At 41.5% G+C, this 21,684-nt stretch overlaps 1 protein-coding gene across 4 annotated transcripts in view; it reads right to left on the minus strand.

Annotated features, from left to right (window-relative positions):
• Positions 1-16,479, minus strand: part of MAST2 (microtubule associated serine/threonine kinase 2) — a 220,883-nt gene extending 204,404 nt beyond the window's left edge. For all 4 annotated transcript variants that reach the window (XM_078073206.1, XM_078073205.1, XM_078073204.1 and 1 more), the window contains exon 1: positions 15,970-16,479. In XM_078073206.1, coding sequence (XP_077929332.1) covers positions 15,970-16,164 — 195 coding nt within the window. In that variant the 5' untranslated portion in view covers positions 16,165-16,479. The remainder of the gene's footprint in view (positions 1-15,969) is intronic.
• Between the last annotated feature and the right edge of the window lie 5,205 nt (positions 16,480-21,684).

Genomic DNA, 21,684 nt, shown 5'->3' on the forward strand with positions numbered 1-21,684 from the left:
GGAGGTGGGCTCTTTAGGGCCATGCTTCCTTCCAGGAGCGTATTAAAGTGAGAACAGCTGAAACTCAGTCACCCTTCTCTCTGGCATCTCTTTGGCTTCCTTTTGGCTTTTCTTCCCCATGGCCCACCGACAAAGTGAGAAAAGCCTGAGGATAGCTTTCACTAGCCACCAAGACTGAAGGAGTACAGGGGTTGCCAGTGACTAGTTCTGCCAGAGGCAGAGGAAAACAAGCTTTTCCAGATCTCCTAGATGTTCTTGGAAAAAGGCCTTTACTTGCAATCAAAATGGTTATTGCCCAAAACTCTGTGGACCTACAAGAAATGAAAGGAGACTACAGTCCTAGGCTGTCTATACCCAAAATAAGAGGATTTCTACATAGTTCTAGTTGAGGACTATATTGTGGTTTGAAGCCTGGAGCAGGGACTAGCTACTTGTTGACCAAACATGACCCACCTTCCTCTGGGGCACAACTAGTTATTTCCCAGCCCTTTAGCAGTTACGCACGGCCCTGTGATTAAATTCTGGCAATGGAATATGGGTTGAAGTAATGAAGCCATTTCCACACCTGGCCCATCAAAACCTCCCACAAGATTTCCCCACTTGCTCCAGGTGACCTTGGAAGCAATGTGCAGAAAATGGTAGAGTCTAGATTCTTTTGAGTGTATCCGTTATAGCAACTAGTGTTCCTTAATATAAAAGACCACTAACATGAGAGCTACTAATAAAATGTCCCTTTCTCTTATTGGCCAAAAGCAGGACTCAGATGTTCCTGGGTCACCTGAACAAAACCATCTTGGTATCACACCTTTGAAATAGCTTACAGACGGGGCGCCTGGGTGGCTCAGTCGTTAAGCGTCTGCCTTCAGCTCATGATCCCAGGGTCCTGGGATCGAGCCCTGCATCAGGTTCCCTGCTCAGCGGGGAGCCTGCTTCTCCCTCCCCCATTCCCCCTGCTTGTGTTCCCTCTCTCGCTGTGTCTCTCTCCGTCAAATAAATAAAATCTTCAAAAAAAAAAAAGAAATAGCTTACAGACTTTTTTTTTAAGATTTTATTTATTTATTTGACAGAGAGAGAGAGAGCACAAGTAGGCAGAGAGGCAGGCAGAGGGAGAGGGAGAAGCAGGCTCTCCAAGGAGCAGGGAGCCCGACGTGGGGCTCGATCCCAGGACTCTGGGATCATGACCTGAGCCGAAGGCAGCCGCTTAACCGACTGAGCCACCCAGGCGCCCCAGCTTACGGACTTTTTAAAATTTAATACCAACTATTTCTACTCTCTGCTTTTTAAAACATTCCTGAGTTGTGCAAATTAGTAGGCCTGACAAGTCTATATTACTTCTGCTTTACTGAAATATAGGCAGAGAAACTATGTGACTTGTTTATCTCCAACATATTAAGGGTTAAAGAATTTGTGCATCTGCTACTCAGGTTCACCCTTAGGAAGTACTGTTACATTAAAGTTGGTACAGCTAAATGATATCACAGAACTTTTAAATGTGGTTGGTTATGTTGGCCTGAATTTGTTCTTAATTACATTAAAACCTAGGGAGACTATACTATCTCCTAAGCCAGTTTCTTAATAAAGAAATTGGGGCGCCTGGGTGGCTCAGTCGTTGGGCGTCTGCCTTCGGCTCAGGTCATGATCCCAGGGTCCTGGGATCGAGCCCCGCATCGGGCTCCCTGCTCAGCGTGAAGCGTGCTTTTCCCTCTCCCACTCCCCCTGCTTGTGTTCCTGCTGTCGCTATCCCTCTCTGTGTCAAATAAATAAATTTAAATAAATAAATAAATAAATAAATAAATAAATAAATTCATAAAAGGTTCCCTAAAGGGAAAAATGCACAAATTAAAGCCTCCTTTACAAGCTGAACAAAGTAAAAGAATAGTTCAATACAAACAACAAATCAAAGGTCAAGACACATCTTTTTCTATTATCTTTCTTTCTAAAACCAGATGAGAACACTAAAAAAAAGAATTCTATATTCACACATTTTGTGCCTGTACCTTAAAAATATAGTGATAGCTTCTTGATCTCAGGCTTTCAACAAGTGTTTTATGTGGATTTATGCAGATTAACTGATTAAATCCTCACAATAACCCTATAAAATAGGTAATAATATCATGTTACATATATGGGATAATTAAGGCTTGGAGAACTTAAGTAACTTGTCTCAGGTCACAGAGCTGGGATCTGAAGTCAGAAAATGACTCAATCTTAATCATTACAAATTCATGGGACACCTGGGTGGCTCAGTCGGTTAAGCAGCTGCCTTTGGCTTGGGTCATGATCCCGGGATCCAGGGATCGAGTCCTGCATCAGGCTCCTTGCTCAGCGGGGAGCCTGTTTCTCTCTCTGCCCGCCACTCCCCCTGCTTGTGCTCGCTCACTCTGACAAATAAATAAACAAAATCTTAAAAGAAAAAAACCATCATTACAAATTCACTCAGAAATATTTATTAAGTACCTTCTATATACAATTCTAGAAGCTAGAGATATAGCAGTGAGAAAAACAGACCCAAATTCCTGCCCTCAGGAACCATATATTTTAATGTGGAAGAATGATAATAAACAACAAGTATCTGACAGTACCAGGTGAATAAAAGACATGAATAAAAAGAAGGAAAGGGAATGACTAAGTGTTACTTTAAAAAGGCTAGTCAAGAAAGGGTTCTATGAGGTGATATGTGAACAGCAAACTGAATGAACTATAGCCAATATATAGATACATCTGTAAAAAGAACATCTCAGGTAAAGAAAACTACCAAGTGTAGAATTCTTCAAATAATAATTTTTAAAGCATTAAGCATGCTTAATATATTCAGAGACCATCAAAGCAGCCAGTATGACTACTAGCTCAGTGAACGAGAGGAAGACTGGAAGGAAATTAGAGAAGGCCAAGAGGCAAATCATGTAGAATCTTATAGAACAAAGTAAGCTTTCCATTGTGACAGAAAGCCACCATAGGGTTTTGAATTAGGGGGTGACAAACTCTGATTTAAGCTTTAACAGGACGATACCAATCTTTCTGTGTATAAAATATCACTGGGTGGGGAGAAGTAAGAATATAATCAGACCAGTTAGGAGACTTTTACAGTAATCCAGATGAATGATGATAGAGGCTAAGATTAGGGTAGCAACAGAGCTAGTGGGGAAAAGTCTCGTGCAATTTGAAGGTAGCACCAACCAGATCTGATGAACTGAATGTGGAATATGAAGTTAAGAAAAGAATCAAAGACAACTTCCAAGTTCTGATCTGAGTAAATGAGAGAATGGTAGTGCCATTTATTGACATGGGAAAGACTGGAAAGAAGCAGAATGGGAGGAAAAAATCAAGAATTCAGTTTTATACACATTAAGTTTGAGATCTATTGACTATCCAAATGAAAATAGACATAGGCACAGAAAACTGAAATTAAGAGTCTAGAACTCAAAAGAAAGGTCATGATTAGATAAATAAATGTGGGAACCATCAGCACACAGATGGAATTTTAAGCAGTACAATCTGATGAGATCATATCAGAAAGGAGAATAGACTGTAAAAGCAGACTGAACCCTCTGAACCACCACTGAGATAGGGAAAAAAACAAGAGAGCAAGGTCCCAGAAGCCAAATGATAGAGTGATCAACAATGTCAAATGCAACAGGTTGAGTGAGATGAAGACTGCAAACTGGCCACTGGGTTTAGCCATGATGACCCTGACATAAATATTTCAGTGGGATGATGGAGACAAAAGCCTGACTGGAGTGGGTTCAAGAAAGAATGAGGAGAGAGGAAATGAAAGCAAAAATACAGACAATTCTTCGAGTAGTTATAAAGAGGAGCACTCTCCTACTTGTGGTCAATTATTTCATATGACTTGCTCTTTTGCCTGAATTACTGCAAGAGCCTCCTAACTGGTTTCTCTGCTTCCACATACCCATTCAGTCCCAGTAGTGTAGCCAATAGACTGGATTAAAATGAATGTTAGTTCACATGATTCCTCTACTCAGAACTCTCCAATGGCTTCCTATCTCATTCAGTGTAAAAGCTGAAATCCTTACAACTGCCTACAAGACCCTTCACGAACTACAACTCTCCACAATCCAGTGCTCCTCTCTCCACCTTTCCCCTCTGAGCTCATCTACTACTCATCCTCTTACTCACTGCACTCCAGCCACACCAGCCTCCTGCTGTTCCTCAAATACAAATTTTAGAAGCAGAGGCATGCTTCTAGCCCAGGGTACTTCCTATTCCCTCTACCAAGTATGCCCTTCCCCAGATACTCTAAATGCCTCTGTCTCTTACATCCTTCAGGTCTTTACTCAAATATCCCATTCCAAAGGGATGCCTTTCCTGATGCTATTTAAAACCATAACCCCTCAACAAAGTGAATTTAGAGGGAACATACCTTAACATAATAAAGGCCATTTATGAAAAACCCATAGCTAACATCATACTCAATGGTAGAAAAAACTGAAAGCATTTCCTTTAAGATCAGGAACAAGACAAACATGTCCACCCTCACCACTTTTATTTAACATAGTACTGGAAGTCCTACCTGCAGCAATCAGACAAGAAAAAGAAATAAAATGCATCCAAATGGTAAGGAAGAAGTAAAACTGCTACTATTTGCAGATGACATGATACTGTATATAGAAAACTTCACCAAAAAACTATTAGAACTAATAAATGAATTCAGTAAAGATACAAAATTCATATACAGATATCAGTTGCATTTCTATACACTAATAACAAAGTAGCAGAAAGAGAAACTAAGAAAACAATCCCATTTATAATTGTACCAAAAAGAATAAAATACCTAGAAATAAATTTAACCAAGGAAGTGAAAGATCTATACTCTGAAAACTTACATATAAGACACTGATGAAAGAAACCGAAGACAACACAAACAAATGGAAAGATACATTATGCTCATGGATTGGAAGAATTTATATTGTTAAAATACCCATGCTATCCCTATCAAAATACCAACAGCATTTTTCATGAAACTAAAACAAATATTCCTAAAATTCATATAGAATCAGAAAAGACCCCAAATAACTAAAGCAGTCTTAAGAAAGAAGAACAAAGGGGCGCCTGGGGGGCTCAGTCGGTTAAGCAGCTGTCTTTGGCTCAGGTCGAGCGCTACGTCGGGCTCCCTGCTCAGCAGAGAGCCTGCTTCTCTCTCTCCCTCTTCCTGCCTCTCTGCCTACTTATGCTATCTCTGTCAAATAAATAAATAAATAAAATCTGAAAGAAAGAAAGAAGAACAAAGCTGGAAGTATCACAATGCCAAATTTCAAGGTATACTACAAAACTACAGTAATCAAAACAGTGTGGTACTGGCACATACATCAGTGGAACAGAGTAGAGAGTCCAGAAATAAACCCATGCTTCTATGGTCAATTAACCTAAGACAAAGGAGACAAGAATATACAACAGGGAAAAGATAGTATTTTCAATAAATGGTGCCGGGAAAACTAGACAGCCACATGCAAAAGAATAAACTGGACCACTTTCTTACACCACACAAAAAATAAACTCAAAATGGATTAAAGGCCTAACTGTGAGACCTGAAATCATAAAGTCCCTAAAAGAAAACACAGGCAGTAATAGTCTCTTGGGCATTTGCCTTAGTAATATATTTATGGATAGGTCTCCTCAGGCAAAGGAAACAAAAGCAAAAATAAACTTTTGTGGCTACACCAAAATAAAAAGCTTTTGTACAGTAAAGGAAACTACCAACAAAACAAAAAGGCAACCTACTAAATGGGAGAGGATATTTGCAAATTATGTACCTGATAAAGGGTTAATATCCAAACTACATAAAGAACTTACACAACACCAAAAAAACCCCAAGCAATCTGATTAAGAAATAGGCAGATGGGGTGCCTGGCTGGCTCAATACTGGAGCATACAACTCCTGATCTTGGGGTCGTGAGTTCAAGCCCCACACTGGGTGTAGAGATTACCTAAAAAAAAAAAATGGGCAAAGAACTTGAATAGGCATTTTTCCAAATTAGACATACAGATGACCAACAGACACATGAGAAGATGCTCAACATCACTAATCATCAGGGAAATGCATATCAAAACCACAATGAGATATCAACTTACACCAATAAAAATGGCTAGTATCATAAAAGACAAGAAATAACAATTTTTGGCAAGGATGTAGAGAAAAGGGAACCTTCATGCATTGTTAATGGGAATGTAAATTGGTACAACCACTGTAGGAAACAACATGGAGGTTCCTCAAAAAATTATAAATAGAAATACCATATGATTCAGTAATTCCACTACTGGGTATTTATCCGAAGAAACTGAAAACACCAATTTGAAAAGCTATACGCACCCCTATGTTTACTGCAGCGCTATTTACAATAGCCAAGATATAAAAGCAACCCAAGTGTCCATCAATAGATGAATGGATAAAGAACATGCGGGGTGTATATATATATAAACTTAACTGACTACACCACCCAGGCACCCCAAAACAGACTCTTAAATACAGAGAACAAATTAGTGGTTGCCAGAGGGGAGGTAGGTGAGGGGGAATGGGTGAAATAGGTAAAGGGGATTAAGAGGTACAAACTTCCAAGTTATAAAATAAGTCATGGAAATGAAAAATACAGCATATAGTCAATAACATTATAATAATGTCATATGGTGACAGATGGTATAAATAATTTTTAAAATAAAAATAGGGGCACCTGGTTGGCTCAGTCAGTTAAGCAGCTGGCTCTTGATTTCGGCTCAGGTCATGACCTCAGGGTACTGGGATCGAGCCCCGAGTCAGGCTCCACGCTCAGTGGGGAGTCTGCTTCAGGATTATCTCTCTCCCTCTGCCTCTCCTCCCACTCGCTTGCACACTCTCTCTCTCTCAAATAAATAAATAAATCTTTTAAAAAATAAAATAAAAATAAATAAAACCAGGGACAACTGGGTGGCTCAGTCAGTTAAGCATCCAACTCTTGATTTCAGCCCAAGTATGATCTCAGGGTCATGAGACTGAGCCACATTGGGCTCTGCGCTGGGCGTGGAGCCTGCTTAAGATTCTTTCTCTCCCTTTCCATCTGCCTCTCCCCCACTCTCTCATGTGTACTCTCTCTCTAAAAAAATTAAATAAATAAAACCATAACCCCCCAACATTCTTTATCCCCCTTCCCTACTTTATTGTTTCATAGCATTTATCTCCATACAACATACTACATATTTTATTTTATTATCTGATATTCCCTCTACTATCACTTCTTGGCCTTTTGGCTAAGATCAAGTGTAACATTCCCTCTACTAGAATAGAAACTTTGTGAAAGCAGGGTTTGTGGTCTGCCTTTCTCACTGCTGTAATCCAAGAGTACTCAAAACAAACAAAAAGTTGTTGAATCAAAGAATGAATGAAAGGGGCGCCTGGGTGGCTCAGTGGGTTAAGTTTCTGCCTTCCGTTCAGGTCATGATCTCAGGGTCCTGGGATCCAGTCCCATGTCGGGCTCCCTGCTCAGTGGGAATCTGATTCTCCTTCTCCCTCTGCCCCACCCCTCCCCTCCTTGTGCTCTCTCCCTCTCAAATAAATAAATAAAATATTTTTTAAAAAAAATGAATGAATGAATGAATGAAGCAGTGTAAGATTAATAATGTTTTTTTAGAATGGAAAATATTATAGCCAGCTTTGTATATTGATGAGAACAGAACATACAGAGCATGCAACAGAAAAGAAAAAATAATGATTCAGGAGTATGAAGGAATAATTTCAAGAATAAAACTCTTAATTGATGTAGAGGTTGGACTTCATAGGAGTAGGAAGAGATTATCCACAGCAATAGGAGAAAAGGCATAAAATGTAGGTACAGATAGAGGTAGGCTGGGTGATTTATAATGGAAGCTTGTGGAAGTTCTCTTCTGATTATCTTTTTTCCCCCTTAAATAGGAAACAAGGACATCAGCTGACAGTAAAGAGGACAAAGAGAGTGTTGTAGGTTTGAGGAGAAAAATTAAACTATCATTTAAGAGTCAAAGGACTAGGGGCACCTGGGTGGCTCAGCTGGTTAAGCGGCCAACTCTTGATTTCGTCTCAGATCATGATCTCATTGGTTGTGGGACTGAGCCCTGAGTGGGGCTCCCTGGTTGGCAGGGAGTCTGCTTGAAGATTCTTTCCCTCTGCCCCTCCCCCCACTCACACTCTCTAAAATAAGTAAATAAATCTTAAAAAAAAAAAAAAAGAGAGTGAATGGACTAGGGAAGGGGCACCTGGGTGGCTTAGCCAGTTAAAGCGTCCAACTCTTGATTTCAGCTCAGGTCATGATCTCAGGGTTGTGACATCAGCCTCAAATTGCATCAGCTCGGTGCTGGGTGTGGAGCCTGCTTAAGAGTCTCTCTCAGGGCGCCTGGGTGGCTCAGTCGTTAAGCGTCTGCCTTCCGCTCAGGTCATGATCCCAGGGTCCTGGGATCGAGCCCCACATCGGGCTCCCTGCTCCGTGGGAAGCCTGCTTCTCCCTCTCCCACTCCCCCTGCTTGTGTTCCCTCTCTCGCTGTGTCTCTCTCTGTCAAATAAATAAATAAAAATTTTAAGAAAAAAAGAGTCTCTCTCCCTCTGCCCCTCCCCACCCCTCTAAAAAAAAAAAAAAAAAAAAAAAAACAGTGACTGGACTGAGGAAATGTGATAGGACTGAGTGGCAGTCCTGATAGACTCTTTGAGGTTCCTGATCACAAACTAAGATGTCAATATAGTCATTTTTTCTCCAGCCACATTCAGTTGCTTAAACACAGGTGCAGAATAGGCAGAGTTGGTGTAATGATGGCTGGAATTTAGTCAAGTCTCAGAGTTGGTGCAATGAACAATTCTTGAAGAGGAAATTCTAAAACGAGTTTGAAATACAAAAATAGAGGATGATGTGAATGTCAGTGTAGCAAGCTCAAAACTAAGATTTTAGAGATGGAACAATTACTGGTATAAGATGAAAAATCCCTAATGAACATGGAAGTAGAAGGTTCAGGTTGATGTCAGTTTTTCCCATCAATTATTTACTATATATCCACTGTGTACATGGCTGTAGTACAGAGAAAAGGAAAGAATCTTTGGGAGTTAACAAAGAGGTTCAAAACTAAAACAAAAGGTTGCCAACTATGTCTCACTAACAATGTATTTTGTGGAAACCCTTACTCCCAATAATGTCTAGCCTCTACTCTCCCTTGAGGACTTTTTCTTCTTCCCCAAGGCTAAGCCTTGATCCAACAAACCCAGTTTTCAAACTCCTTTGGAACCCCAAGTATGTATATTAATGATGAAAAACAATTAACACCTGCTGATGAAAAGTAATAATTCCAAGGTACCATAGGGATTTCATCAAGAAAAGACAAAGTGAGCTGACAAATTTAACAGAGAGTCATGGCAGCTAACACCAGCAATGAAGTAAATATCCTGATTGCAATATTTAGCTGCCTCTGATACTCATGCCTGTAGGTCACCATCAGTAACTGGGGTGGAAAAGCCTTTAGGTTGATCTTTAGGCTAAGAGGCACCCAGTAGAACAAAGACAGGAAAATCAGGGAACACTGTCCCACCTGCTTCAACCGTCCCAGGCTCTCTACCCCTACTACCTTTGATGAAATCAAATCTTCCAAAGCTAACAGGTTTTTAGGACCTGGCCTTTACCCATGTTACTTGTGGATAAGACTGGAAGGAGGGCTAATAAACTTTCTACACTGAAAACTCAGAAGAATTCTCCAATGTCCATGTCTCAATCACCATGTCCAACATTCTATCCCCCACACAGTTACCAAAGTAATCCAGCTAAAACACAAGTAAGACCATCCTGCTCCTATACTTATTACCCTTTTACATAGTACTAAAGACCTTCTACAATCCAGGCTCCTTCAGTCTCTTAACTCACCATCTATGCTTTAAACTTTAAGCTCCAGCAATACCAAACTGATTTTAGTTCCCTATACACTATATGCAGCTTCCCCTCTACTTTCTTTTCTATGATTTTGCCAATGTACTAACATTATAGTGCAGAGGAAAGAGATGGTGCAGGGGTGCCTGGGTGGCTCAGTCAGTTAATAATCTGCCTTTGGGGACACCTGGGTGGCTCAGTCGGTTAAGCGTCTGCCTTCGGCTCAGGTCACGATCCCAGGGTCCTAGGATCGAGTCCCGCATCGGGCTCTCTGCTCCGCAGGGAGCCTGCTTCTCCCTCTGCCTCTATCTCTCATGAATAAATAAATAAAATAAAATAAAATAAAATAATCTGCCTTTGGCTCAGGTCATGATCCCAGGGTTCTGGGATCGAGCCCCAAGTCAGGCTCCCTGCTCAGCGGGAAGTCTGCTTCTCCCTTAACTTCTCCGTGTGCTCTCTCTCTCAAATAAATAAATAAATCTTTTAAAATAAAAAAAGAAAGAAAGAAAGAGATGGTGCTGATTTCCATGAAAATAATTTTGAAAATTTCTCAATGATGCTGAGGGAATTCTAGGAACCAAAATTAAACTCCATCTTCCTCCATCCTCAAAAATGTCTCATTTCCTTTAGTTGGCTATTTCTATCATACTATCATTATTACTCAAATCACCCAAATTCAAAATATTTGAATCATTTTCTATTCATCAATAAATAATTACTTAGCACCTACTGTGAGCAAAGGCCTTGACTATGCATTACAGCAGAAAAAATGATGATCTAGTTCCTATCCTTAATCATTTACAACTTAAAAGCAGAAATGAAATTAATACAAAATGAATACAGAAGGATAAAAGTGCTAAAACACTGATTCATTCATCTGCTCATTGAGCAAATATTTATTCAGAACCTACTATATACCATGTAATGGGCAAAACAATGTATTATAGAAACAAAGTGAGATAAGAATTAGTATTTATTAAGTACCTATCTACAGTGCTTTCTAATCATTTTTTCCTTTAATCTCCTAGAACCCTAGCTTTCACTTTCTGAATCACAGAATTTTGAGAACTGAAATTTCAGATTTGAAGATTTATTAAGCACAATCAAAGATCCTCTTAGGAGGATCTCACATGGAAAACAACTTCAAAGAACAGTTTCTGTGGTATTTGAGTTAGGCCTGGAAGCTTGAACAGAATTTTAATGGGAAGAAGCAAAGAACAAACAGTTTTTCAGATGGACAATTACAAAAGTATATGAAAGTGCCCCTCAGTAAACAAATATTTACTGACTGCCCGTTACCATACCAGTTAAAACACTAAGGGGATACAATGATGAATAAGAGTCTCGGGACACCTGGGTGGCTCAGTCAGTTAGGCATCTGCCTTCGGCTCAGGTCATAACCCCAGGGTCCTGGGCTTCAGCCCTGCATCAGGCTCCTTGCTCAGCGGGGAGCCTGCTTCTCCCTCTCCCTCTGCCTGCCGCTCCCCCCTGCTTGTGCTCTCTCTCTCTGACAAATAAATACAATCTTAAAAAAAAAAAAAAAAAAGAGTAAGACAGTCTCTGAGGAGTTTCTTCTCTAAAGAGACACTGACAACCAATTAGCATATTCATTGAGCAAGTATCTGTTTGAAGCACTACCACATACTTATGTTTCTAATAATTACTCAGACTAATAACTATGTTTCAAATACCATAGTGGGCCTTAGTTGTAGGACAGTAAATGAAACAGTCTGGGCCTCAGAGAATTTATAAAGCAAAGTCTTGGGAACCTAGAGAAGGGGCATCTAACTCCAATTCTTCTAATAAACAGTGTAAGTATCAAGTAGACCTTAAATGCCAAGATCTCCAGACTTTTCTATAGATAATAAGCTAATGAAGGTTTCTGAAGATAAATGAAATAAGGGGCGCTGGGGTGGCTCAAGAGGTTAGGCGTCTGCCTTCAGCTCAGGTCATGATCTCAGGGTCCTAGGATCCAGCCCCAAGCCCCACTGAGCGGGAAGTCTGCCTCTTCCTCTCCCTCTGCCCCTCTGCCCCCCACCCCCACTCGTACATGTGTGCTCTCTCAAATAAATAAAATCTTAAAAAAAAGAAATGATCATTTAACAAATATTTATCTACTATTGGAACTCAGGTAGGCAGTGAGTTATAATCTTTTTTTTTCTTTACTAGAATGCAGAATAAACTAGAGGTTAAAAGACTAAAAGCAGAGTAAACACAGTTAAGGTATTACAACAACCAAGATGAATTTATAAATGCTGAATTAGGGTGATGACTGTGAGAATAAAGATTTGAAAGGTGTCATGAAGGTAGAATCAGCAAAAACCTGGATAAGGGGGTCAAGGGAAAGGGGACGTCAAAGACCATGGATACAACTTCAATTTGGATGACAAGAAAAAGGAAAGACAGGGAAAAGCACATTTCAAAGGAGAAATAATGGATTCTGTTTTAAGGATATAGCAAGCCACTGATCTAGAGATCCAAATCCTGCATCCTGTTCAGAACTTATTCATAAATACCAGCATATTATAAAGTCTAACAAGCATTACTCCATGTCATGAGAAAAAGAGAACAAAGTCACCTGTGAGAATTCGATGCTTATTGATTAGCTAAGCTTACTCCATGAATGAATGGAATCCATCCAGCTTCATAACACACACATGAAATCTTTATCTTTTCAAAATCAAATAATTACAAGACTTTAAGGACACTATCAAATTATAAAAATCACATTATTATGATCACGAATGCTGAGTCTATAGTGGAAACATTAAGCACAAAAATGGAAATGTAGAGCTAAGGAAAGAGGTCAAGCCTGGAACTCAGATCACTCTACAAGGAGGTTCTGTGACACAAGGCCATGAATAAAAGACCAGAGACCCTGTTCCACAACCTACGTACTTGCCACAAATAGGCTAGACCTGCTAAAAAACAGTACAATAAAGGAGAGATCTAACGACAGAGGACATATCCTCAAGAAACATTTAGAAAAAAAGAAAACAAAAAAGACACACAGGAAGCAGTCAGAGAAATAGGACTGTAATGGACATTATGACAAAAGAAATGAAAATATCAAGAAGGAACACATGGGCAACAGTGACAAATAGTTCAAAGAAGTCAGAGAGAATGAGGAATGGGGTAAAGACTAACAAATTTAGTCATTTAAAATTTCCTAACTGCTACATATCTCTCTGCATAATTCTTTCATAATGAAAACTTCACACAAGTACCCTGCATTATTTTTTTATTTGAAAAATAAGTTTTAGCATCCATCGTGGACATTCACACAATGGAAAACTACACAGCAATGAAAAAGAACTATTTCAACAAGCAATAATATAGATGAATCTCACAGACATGATTTAATGAAAGAATCTAGTCAGACGAGTACAAACTGTATGATTCCATTTATATGAAGTTCAAGAAAAGGCAAAACTAATCCATGGTGATGGAACCTGGGAAAGTGGTTACCTTTGGGGAAGGGTAATAACTAGGAGGAAATACAAAGAGGCATTGTAGGGTACTGGAAATGTTCTACATGTTGATCTGAATAGTGGTCACATGGGTGTAGTCATTCTATAAAAATTCATGGGCTGAATGAACCTCCTACTTATGCACCGTATTTAAGTCACACCTCAATAAAAAAAAGTAAATAACATACAAAGTAAAAAAACATATAAAATTATTGGTGACCTTGAAGACAATAGTTTTGGAATAGTTTAAGGGTAGAAGTCAAACTGTAAGGGGGGCCTGGCTGGCTCAGTTGGAAGAGCATGCAACTCTTGATCTCAGGGTCATGGGTTGGAGCCTCATGTTGGGTGTAGAGATTACTTAAATAAACAAACGTAAAAAAAAAGAAAAAAGTCACGGGAGCCTGGGTGGCTCAGTTGGGCATCTGCCTTCGGCTCAGGTCATGATCCCAGGGTCCTGGGATCAAGCCCCACATCGGGCTCCTCACTCGTGGGGAGCCTGCTTCTCCCTCTCCCTCTGCCTTCTACTCTGCCCACCTGTGCTCTCTCTCTCTGTCAAATAAATAAAATCTTTAAAAAAAAGAAGAAAAAGAAAAAAGTCAAACTGTAGGGGCGCCTGGGTGGCTCAGTCATTAAGCGTCTGCCTTCGGCTCAGGTCATGATCCCAGAGTCCTGGATTCGAGCCCCACATCGGGCTCCCTGCTCAGCGGGAAGCCTGCTTCTCCCTCTCCCACTCCCCCTGCTTGTGTTTCCTCTCTCCGGTGTCTCTCTCTGTCAAATAAATTTTAAAAATCTTTAAAAAAAAAAAAATAGAAGTCAAACTGTAATATGAGGAATGTATACAGGTGAGTAAGCTGAGACACTGAATACAAACTCATTTTCCAAGAAGGTTGCTAATGAAGCAAAGAAGAGATAACAAAGTAACTTAGGTGGGTTACACAATTCAGAGTATTTGTGTTGTTTTGTTTTTATTTGAGGTATAGGACAAAAAGAAAATAATATACCTAACAAAGGCCTACATCAGATGAGAGGGGATGAAATCAAGGATGTAAGTACAGGGATAAACCTCGAAAAGGAGGATGAATACTACTTTCTCTAGAATTGAAGCAAAGGATGAGTGAATACAGAAATTCTGAGATAGAGGGGCACCTGACTGGCTAAGTTGGTAGAACATGTGACTCCTGATCTAGGGGTTGTGAGTTCAAGTTCCACATTGGGCGGAGAGCTTGTTTGCTTGCTAAATAAATAAATAAAATAACTGTGAGATAGAGAAGAAGAGAAAATAAAGTAACCTTGAACTCTTTAGTGAAGCATGCAGTAAGGTCAGTTGAATCAAGTGAACTGAGTCAGGAAAGGATCAGAGCTTTAAGTACATTTTAATTCAAATAGGTACTGCAGAGAATATAAAAAAATATAAAAAATATATTTTTCTTTTTTTTAATATAAAAAAAAGGAAATTACAGCCAGGGACAACACTCAATGGCCTGAAAGCAAGGGCAGAGATAGCAGATGATGCAGTCTACTCAGAGCTGGATGCAGAATAAAAGGTGAAAGAATAAAAGAAAAAAATCCAAGTGCTAGTATGTGCGTCACTGAAACTATATAATGAAGAATGATGTCTAAGTAAAATACTGATTTAAGTGATGGGAAAGAGGTAGGTCTAATAAAGGTCTTGAAAAAGTCAAGGATGAAGTTACTAGGGTCTCAAGTAGGGCTGTGCAAAAGGAAAGTTGTCACTAGAGTTCATTATTACAGAATATTTTTCTGCAAATCCCACAAGGTCAGGACCACATTCTCCTTTCACCACACTTCCTACAGCTACTAGTGGCAACTTCTCCTCCCTGATAAAACTGACCTTTATCCCCTATTTCTAAGTACACCTATGCTTGATGAATGAATTATACAAACACATCCTGTCCATTCAGAAACTCCATGAGTACTTTTACACTGCTTTCTAGCTCTGTTTTCCCATGAAGATGTTTTCAGTGGTAAACTCCTAGAAGACAGATCCTATCCCTATAAATTCTCTGTTCACAGCGCTGGATTTGGAATTGCACATATGCAGGTGTTTTAAAAAGTGCTTTCTCGTGAAATAGATCGTTACCGAAGAGACTCTTCAAGATTTGAACACATTCCTACAAGACTATATAATCATGACCAAATCAGAGAATGCTTAGAAATGACATCCGTTTTTATAACTGTCAAGCCAACCTCTAGGAAACAGGATAACATTTACTATTGCATATTGATTTTCCCTACTTTACACTATTTAGCCCTCTGGCTAAGTCCTCAGTCTCCCTTTAGTAAGCCTATTCTTTGCAGTTCATTTACTCCCAGGCTACATTCCAGCGTCCCTTCTTCACATCCAGAATCCCTGACTACAAACGCCCACAGGACCACTTTTCCAAACCCCTATTCCCCCATTTCCCATTCAACCCCAGGCCATGACTTCCATTTCTCCACTCCCCATTTTTCTGCCTCTCCAGACCTTCCTTTCCTCCTGCCGAACTACACAATCCCCACCCCTCAAATGCCCTAGCCCAAGTCTTCCCGCCTGAGATCCCCCTCCCCCACTGTTCCCATTCAGGCTCCCGCTCCCCATCCTTTCCCTCCCGGACGCCGGCTGGCCCCCGTACCTGCTCCTTGACCTCGGGCCCCGAGGCCCCGGTCCGCTCCTCCAGTAGCTGCCTCCCGGGAGGCGCTCGCCGGCGCGGCGGCAAGGGCTGGGGCTGGGGCAGCTCCACCGCCCGCTGAGCCCCATCCTCCCGGCGGCCGGCCGCCGGCGCCGGTGGCGGCGGCCGCGGTCGGTCGCGGCAGCGGCTCCGCTTCATATCTGTGGCTGGGCCCCGCGGGCGTCAGCACCGCGACTGTCCCGGCCCCGCACGGCCCCGGGCCGCAGCGCTGCCGCGCCAACCACCGCCCGCGGCCACCATGGCCGGGCGGGCGCCCGAAGCCACCGACCCCAGCTCGCAGCTCCTCCGCGTTTTCTGGGACCTCAAGCGCCGCGACCTCCCCGGCGCTCCTTAGTGAGGCGGCAACATACCCACCGCCTCGTCTTCTCCCACCCGGCACACGCTCGGCCGGCCACCCGCCGCCGCCACCGCCGCCGGCTCTACAGCCAGCAGCCAGCCGGCCCGCCCGCCTCTGGCCCGGCCCCGCCCCTGCCCTCCCCGCCTGGCGCGCGCGCGCGCGCACGGGGAGCCCGCCCGCCACCTCTGGCCGCGCGCGGCCTCCCGCGCACGCGCCAGCGAACGGTCGCGAGAGACCCGCCCGTGGCCTCCCAGCGCTGCGGGTAGAGCGGAAGGGGGCGGGGCTCTTGGCACGGCTGCTGCGGCTGAGGGCGCTCATTGATTCTTTCATTCATCCATTCATGAAATTGTGTGCCCCGCCAAGCGAAACGCTAGGGATCTGAAAATGAATTAGAACTGATTAGTGTCTTCAAGGATCTAGGGGAAGAAGGACCGGGAACAAGAAGGAGACAAAATATACAATTAATTAATGGAATACTAATGTATGCCTTTTTATTGAGCACTCACCAACTGTCTTCACATCACATTTTGGATGCAGGTCTGCTCATTCTCGTGTTACAAATAAGAAGACCAAGATGAAGGGACATGCACCAGATCACTCAGCAAATCAGTGACCAAACTAGACAGCAAAATTCTTGCTTTTTGTCCCTTTCCACTGTTTCCTGCTGCTTCCAGAAAGTAAGACAGGCTATGGAAAGTCCTATAAACGAGGAAGAAATGATGGATTGCTTCTGGGAGGAAGGAGAGGACAAAAAGGATTGTGCTGGAACAATCCTTTTGATTCCCTACTGACAGTGAAGTCATGTTATAGCCCAGTCCAGCCTGGCCACAGCCAGTCCAGCTGTGGCCTCGGCAGCCCTGCCTGCACGTCCAGTGACTCATCTTCACAGCAACGTGGCTGTAGCTCAGCCCCGTCTGGCCTTCTCCTTCTGGCTTCAGCTGGTCTGCCACAACGTTGTATTTTTCCTCTTTTGTCTTGAACACAGTTCTCTCCCAGAAACCTTTCCTGAAAGCCTCACCCATTTTTCCCAGGCCTCCTCCCTGAACCCTTTTTGAGAAGTAATAATAGCCAGCATTATAGAGTGCCTACTGGAAACCAGACACTTGCATTCAATTCATACATACACAAACAAGAGTTAAGTTATATTATTTCCAGTTTATAGTTGAGGAAACTGAGGCTCTAGTTGCATAACATGCTCAATATGACATAGTTAATAAATGCAAAGCCAGAACTCAAACCAAGGTCTGTCAGATACCAGACCCTATACACACAACCAAGTATACAGCCTATCACCAGTCTGCTCCTGTATTCCCTGTTTCAGTTCCTCACCACCATCCAACCATTTGCCTCAACCAGAAATTTGGCATCCTAGACTCTTTCCTCCCCTTCTGCTCCCATGTCCAATTAATCAACAAGTCCTATTGCTTCTATAATCTTACTTTCTCTCCACTGTCTCCTCTTTCCATCCCATTGACACCACCTCAGCTCAAGTCTTACTTTCTCTCACCTACTTGACTGAGAAACTTTCTAAACTTGGGACGCCTGTGTTGTGGTTGGGCATCTGCCTTCAGCTCGGGTTATGATCCCGGGGTCCTGGGATCGAGTCCTACATCAGGTTCCTTGCTCAGTGGGGAGCCTCCTTCTCCCTCTGCCTGCTGCTCTGCCTGCTTGTGCTCTCTCTCTCTCTCTTTCTCATTCTCTTTGACAAATAAATAAATAAAATCTTAAAAAAAAAAGAAAGAAAGAAACTTTCTTACCTGTTTTCACTTACATCCACGCCTTTTCTCTTCAAACCCATCCTCCAAAAAGCTGTTTAAAGAATCTTCACATAAGATGATGTTACTCCCTAGTTTAAAACAGTTAAATGGATTTTCATGCCCCTCAAGATGAAATGTTCACTTACTCTATTTGACAAGGCCATCCAAAATCTAGTCTCTGCCTGCCTCCCCTTTTCCTATTAATTCCTGCTGTACCAACTATTTACAGTTATACCAGCTGTCTATAGTTACCTGCATGTACCAGATCTGCCACATTCTTGGTTACAAACATTAGAAACACTTCTGACCATCCCAGGCCTAAGGGAGAATTTATTGGAAGGCTATATAGAGGGGCTCACAAAATTGAACAGAGATTGGAGAAACAGGCTTATAAAACTGGCAGGAATAAGAAACCTCTACAAACTGAAAATCAGGAACAATTTCAGGACACTGCTGTCACCACCACTCCCACACCACCACCAGACAATGTACTATGTTGCTGCCACACACCTCTGCAAAAGGATTCTAATCTCTTCATAATTACATCACCATTCCAGATTCACAGTCTCTGGCAGGAGAATCCACTGACTCAGCCTTGGTAACTTAGGGACCAGAAATCCATTCTAACTTTTCACCTTCCACTATAGGGACTAGGAAAGTCAGTGCAGCACAAAGACTCTAAAATGAACCTCATGATCTGTCTCCTCCCCAGTATTTATGCCTTTGTGTGATCCCCTCCCCTTGAGTGTAGGTGGGACCCATGACTTACTTCTAACCAATCGAATATAACAAAGGTGATATGATATCTCTTTCCTGATTACTTTACATTTTTAAGAGTCTGTCTTGCTAGCAGGCTCACTCTCACTCTCCTAATGGCCTTGAAGAAGCAAGCTACATCTTCTGCACTGCTTATGGAGAGGGCCATATAGCAGGAAATTGCAAATAACTGCTGGAAGCTAGGAACCAAGGAGCTAGAAAAAAAAGCAAAAGAAAACAAAAAACAAAACAAACAAAAACAACCTCTAAGTGCTCAGTCCAACAACCAAAAGAAATTCATTCTACCAACTTAGAGCTTAGAAATCGATCTTTCTCCAGTTGAGTCTCCAGATGAGAACACAGCCCAGCCATATCGGACTCCTGAGCCACAGAAACTGAGTTAAGTATGTATTATTATTTTTTTATTTTGCCTTTAAAATAGGCTCCACACCCAGCATAGAGCCCAATGCAGGACTTGAACTCATGACCCTGAGATCAAGATCTGAGCTGAGATCAAGAGTCAAACACTTAACCAACTGAGTTACCCAGGCAACCCAAGTGTGTGTTATTTTAAACTGATAAGTTTGTGGTAATTTATTGGATAGTAATAGAAAACAAATACAGCCAAATACTCACTTTCTGAGTCTCCCAGCAGTCAGAGATGACCATGTGATACAATCTGGCCTGAAACTACTCTTACCCCTATCTTCCCCAGCTTAATGAATGACAAGCCATTTTTTTCAGTTGCTTAGGTCAGGACTTCAGAATGATCCTTGAGTCTTCTCTTTCTCATACACATCACACCCATTTCACTAGCAAATCCTATGCAAATTAAGAGGATATTACAAATACGTGGGAGAGAGGTGATGCTGACAAATACTAAAAGAGCAATAGTGGTGAAGGAAGAAAATGGATGGATTTTAGACTTGGAAAGTAGAACAACAGGACCTATTGACTGAAGAGAGAAGATGAGAACATTTCTGAGTTTCTGACTTGGGTAACTGAGATAGGGGAACAGGAGAGAAGGAGAAGTTTGAAGGTGATTATGATTGTTTTAGATGTGTTTGCTCTCAAGTGTTGATAAGACCCCCAAGTGACAATGTGCAGTGCATCATTGATTAAACTGACTTAGAGCTTAGAACTGAGGGCTACCAGTATTTAGATATGTAACTAATATAAATTGTTCTGTAATCTTAGAGTATAAATGTGATCACATCTCTTTGCTTTTTTTTATTTTGTCCCTCAGGCCCCTCATGACATATTATCAGAAAGTCTAGTATCTCCGCCTTAGTTATCTAAAAACTCCAAGGTTCTTATATGTTCTAAAAGATATGGCAGTTACCTATTGTAATATAACAATATTTGCCAAAATTTGCCGCTTAAAACAACAATCATTTATTTAGTTGACAATTGTGTGGGTCAACTGGGAGGCTTTTATGGTCTGGGCCAGTTTAGCTGATTACTGCCAGGTTTGCAAATGCATCTGCAGTCAGCTGAGGATTCGCTGGTGGCTAGATAATCTAGAATGGCCTTTCTCACATGTCTGGCAGTTGGAAGGCTATTGACCATGGTAATGGGAGAAACTAAGTCATATATCTCTCATCCTCTAGCAAGCTAGCCTGAAATTCTTCACATGGTGTCAATGGTAGGAGTTCCAAGAGCAGAAAAACAAAACAAGACAAAACAGCAAGCCCCAGTGTGAAAGCACTTTTCAGGACTCTCTTACTTTCAAGTTGACAATTTAGTCATTGTCAAAGCTAGTCAGTGTGGGAAGGGACTAAAGTTATATAGCAAGAAAGAGTAAAGGAAGAACAAATTTTATAATTTCATTCACTCATTTATTCACACACTCAATAAGTATTTGTTTCATCTTGCATGGGAGGGAAATACTGAACAAATACACTCACTGGATGTTACAAAGAGGCACAATTTTGAAACATGTTGATTTTGCAGCCTCTGTGAGATCTACCAGATGGATGAATGGGTCTAAAATTTAGGGAACATTCTCAGTCAGATATATACATGACAGAATGAAAATTACTAACAAGCAAATGCTCACAACCTTCTCTCCCACCCCTGAGTCCACCCCTGGCCAAGAGAGTTCTATGGATGCCAGACTGCTTCTTTGGACTTTGGGAAGCAGGATAAGGAGAATGAGAAATAAGAAGAATAATTTAAGGGCTAAAAGAAGTAGAATTTACTTCAGGAGTCTAAATTGAATTACTTAGAAAGAGCTATAGGAGGGGAGGAAAGGGAGGTGGGTAGAAGGTCGGAGCTAAGAAGCAAAGAGAAGAAAAGAAAACTGTATGGGTGGCTGGAAGGACTTGTTTTGTGGTGTGTGAAGGAAGTGGGTAGGAGAGGAAGAGGAGCTGTAATGAGTATTGCTACAAATCCTCTTCTCTGTTTCCAAGCAATGCCTGTAATAACTTGCATCATTTTGAAGTTACTTTTGGCTGCTGAACTATGTACTTCTCTAAATATGATTCCAGGCAGATGTTGTGCTATGTTGCCCTCCCTCATTCATTAAGGGTTATATATAAATTTGGGAGCACATGGAAATAGAAGTCTTTGCTATAGGGATATACATGTCATTCAGGGTACGTGACTGAAGTAGAAAGATTGAGGAAGTCTAGGATGGAGTCCAACATTTAAGGTAAGGATAATGAATGAACAGTTGGTTAAGGAAAGTGAGGAAGCCTACAGCTTCTAAAGCATCTTAAACATTCAGATGCTCCATCATTGCAAACAGATGGCAGCTTGAGACTCAAATAACCATGAGCATTATAATTTTGGAGCACAAAATTAATG

The sequence above is a fragment of the Halichoerus grypus genome, chromosome 5 (assembly GCF_964656455.1).
Source record: "Halichoerus grypus chromosome 5, mHalGry1.hap1.1, whole genome shotgun sequence".
NCBI classification, from domain to species: domain Eukaryota; kingdom Metazoa; phylum Chordata; class Mammalia; order Carnivora; family Phocidae; genus Halichoerus; species Halichoerus grypus.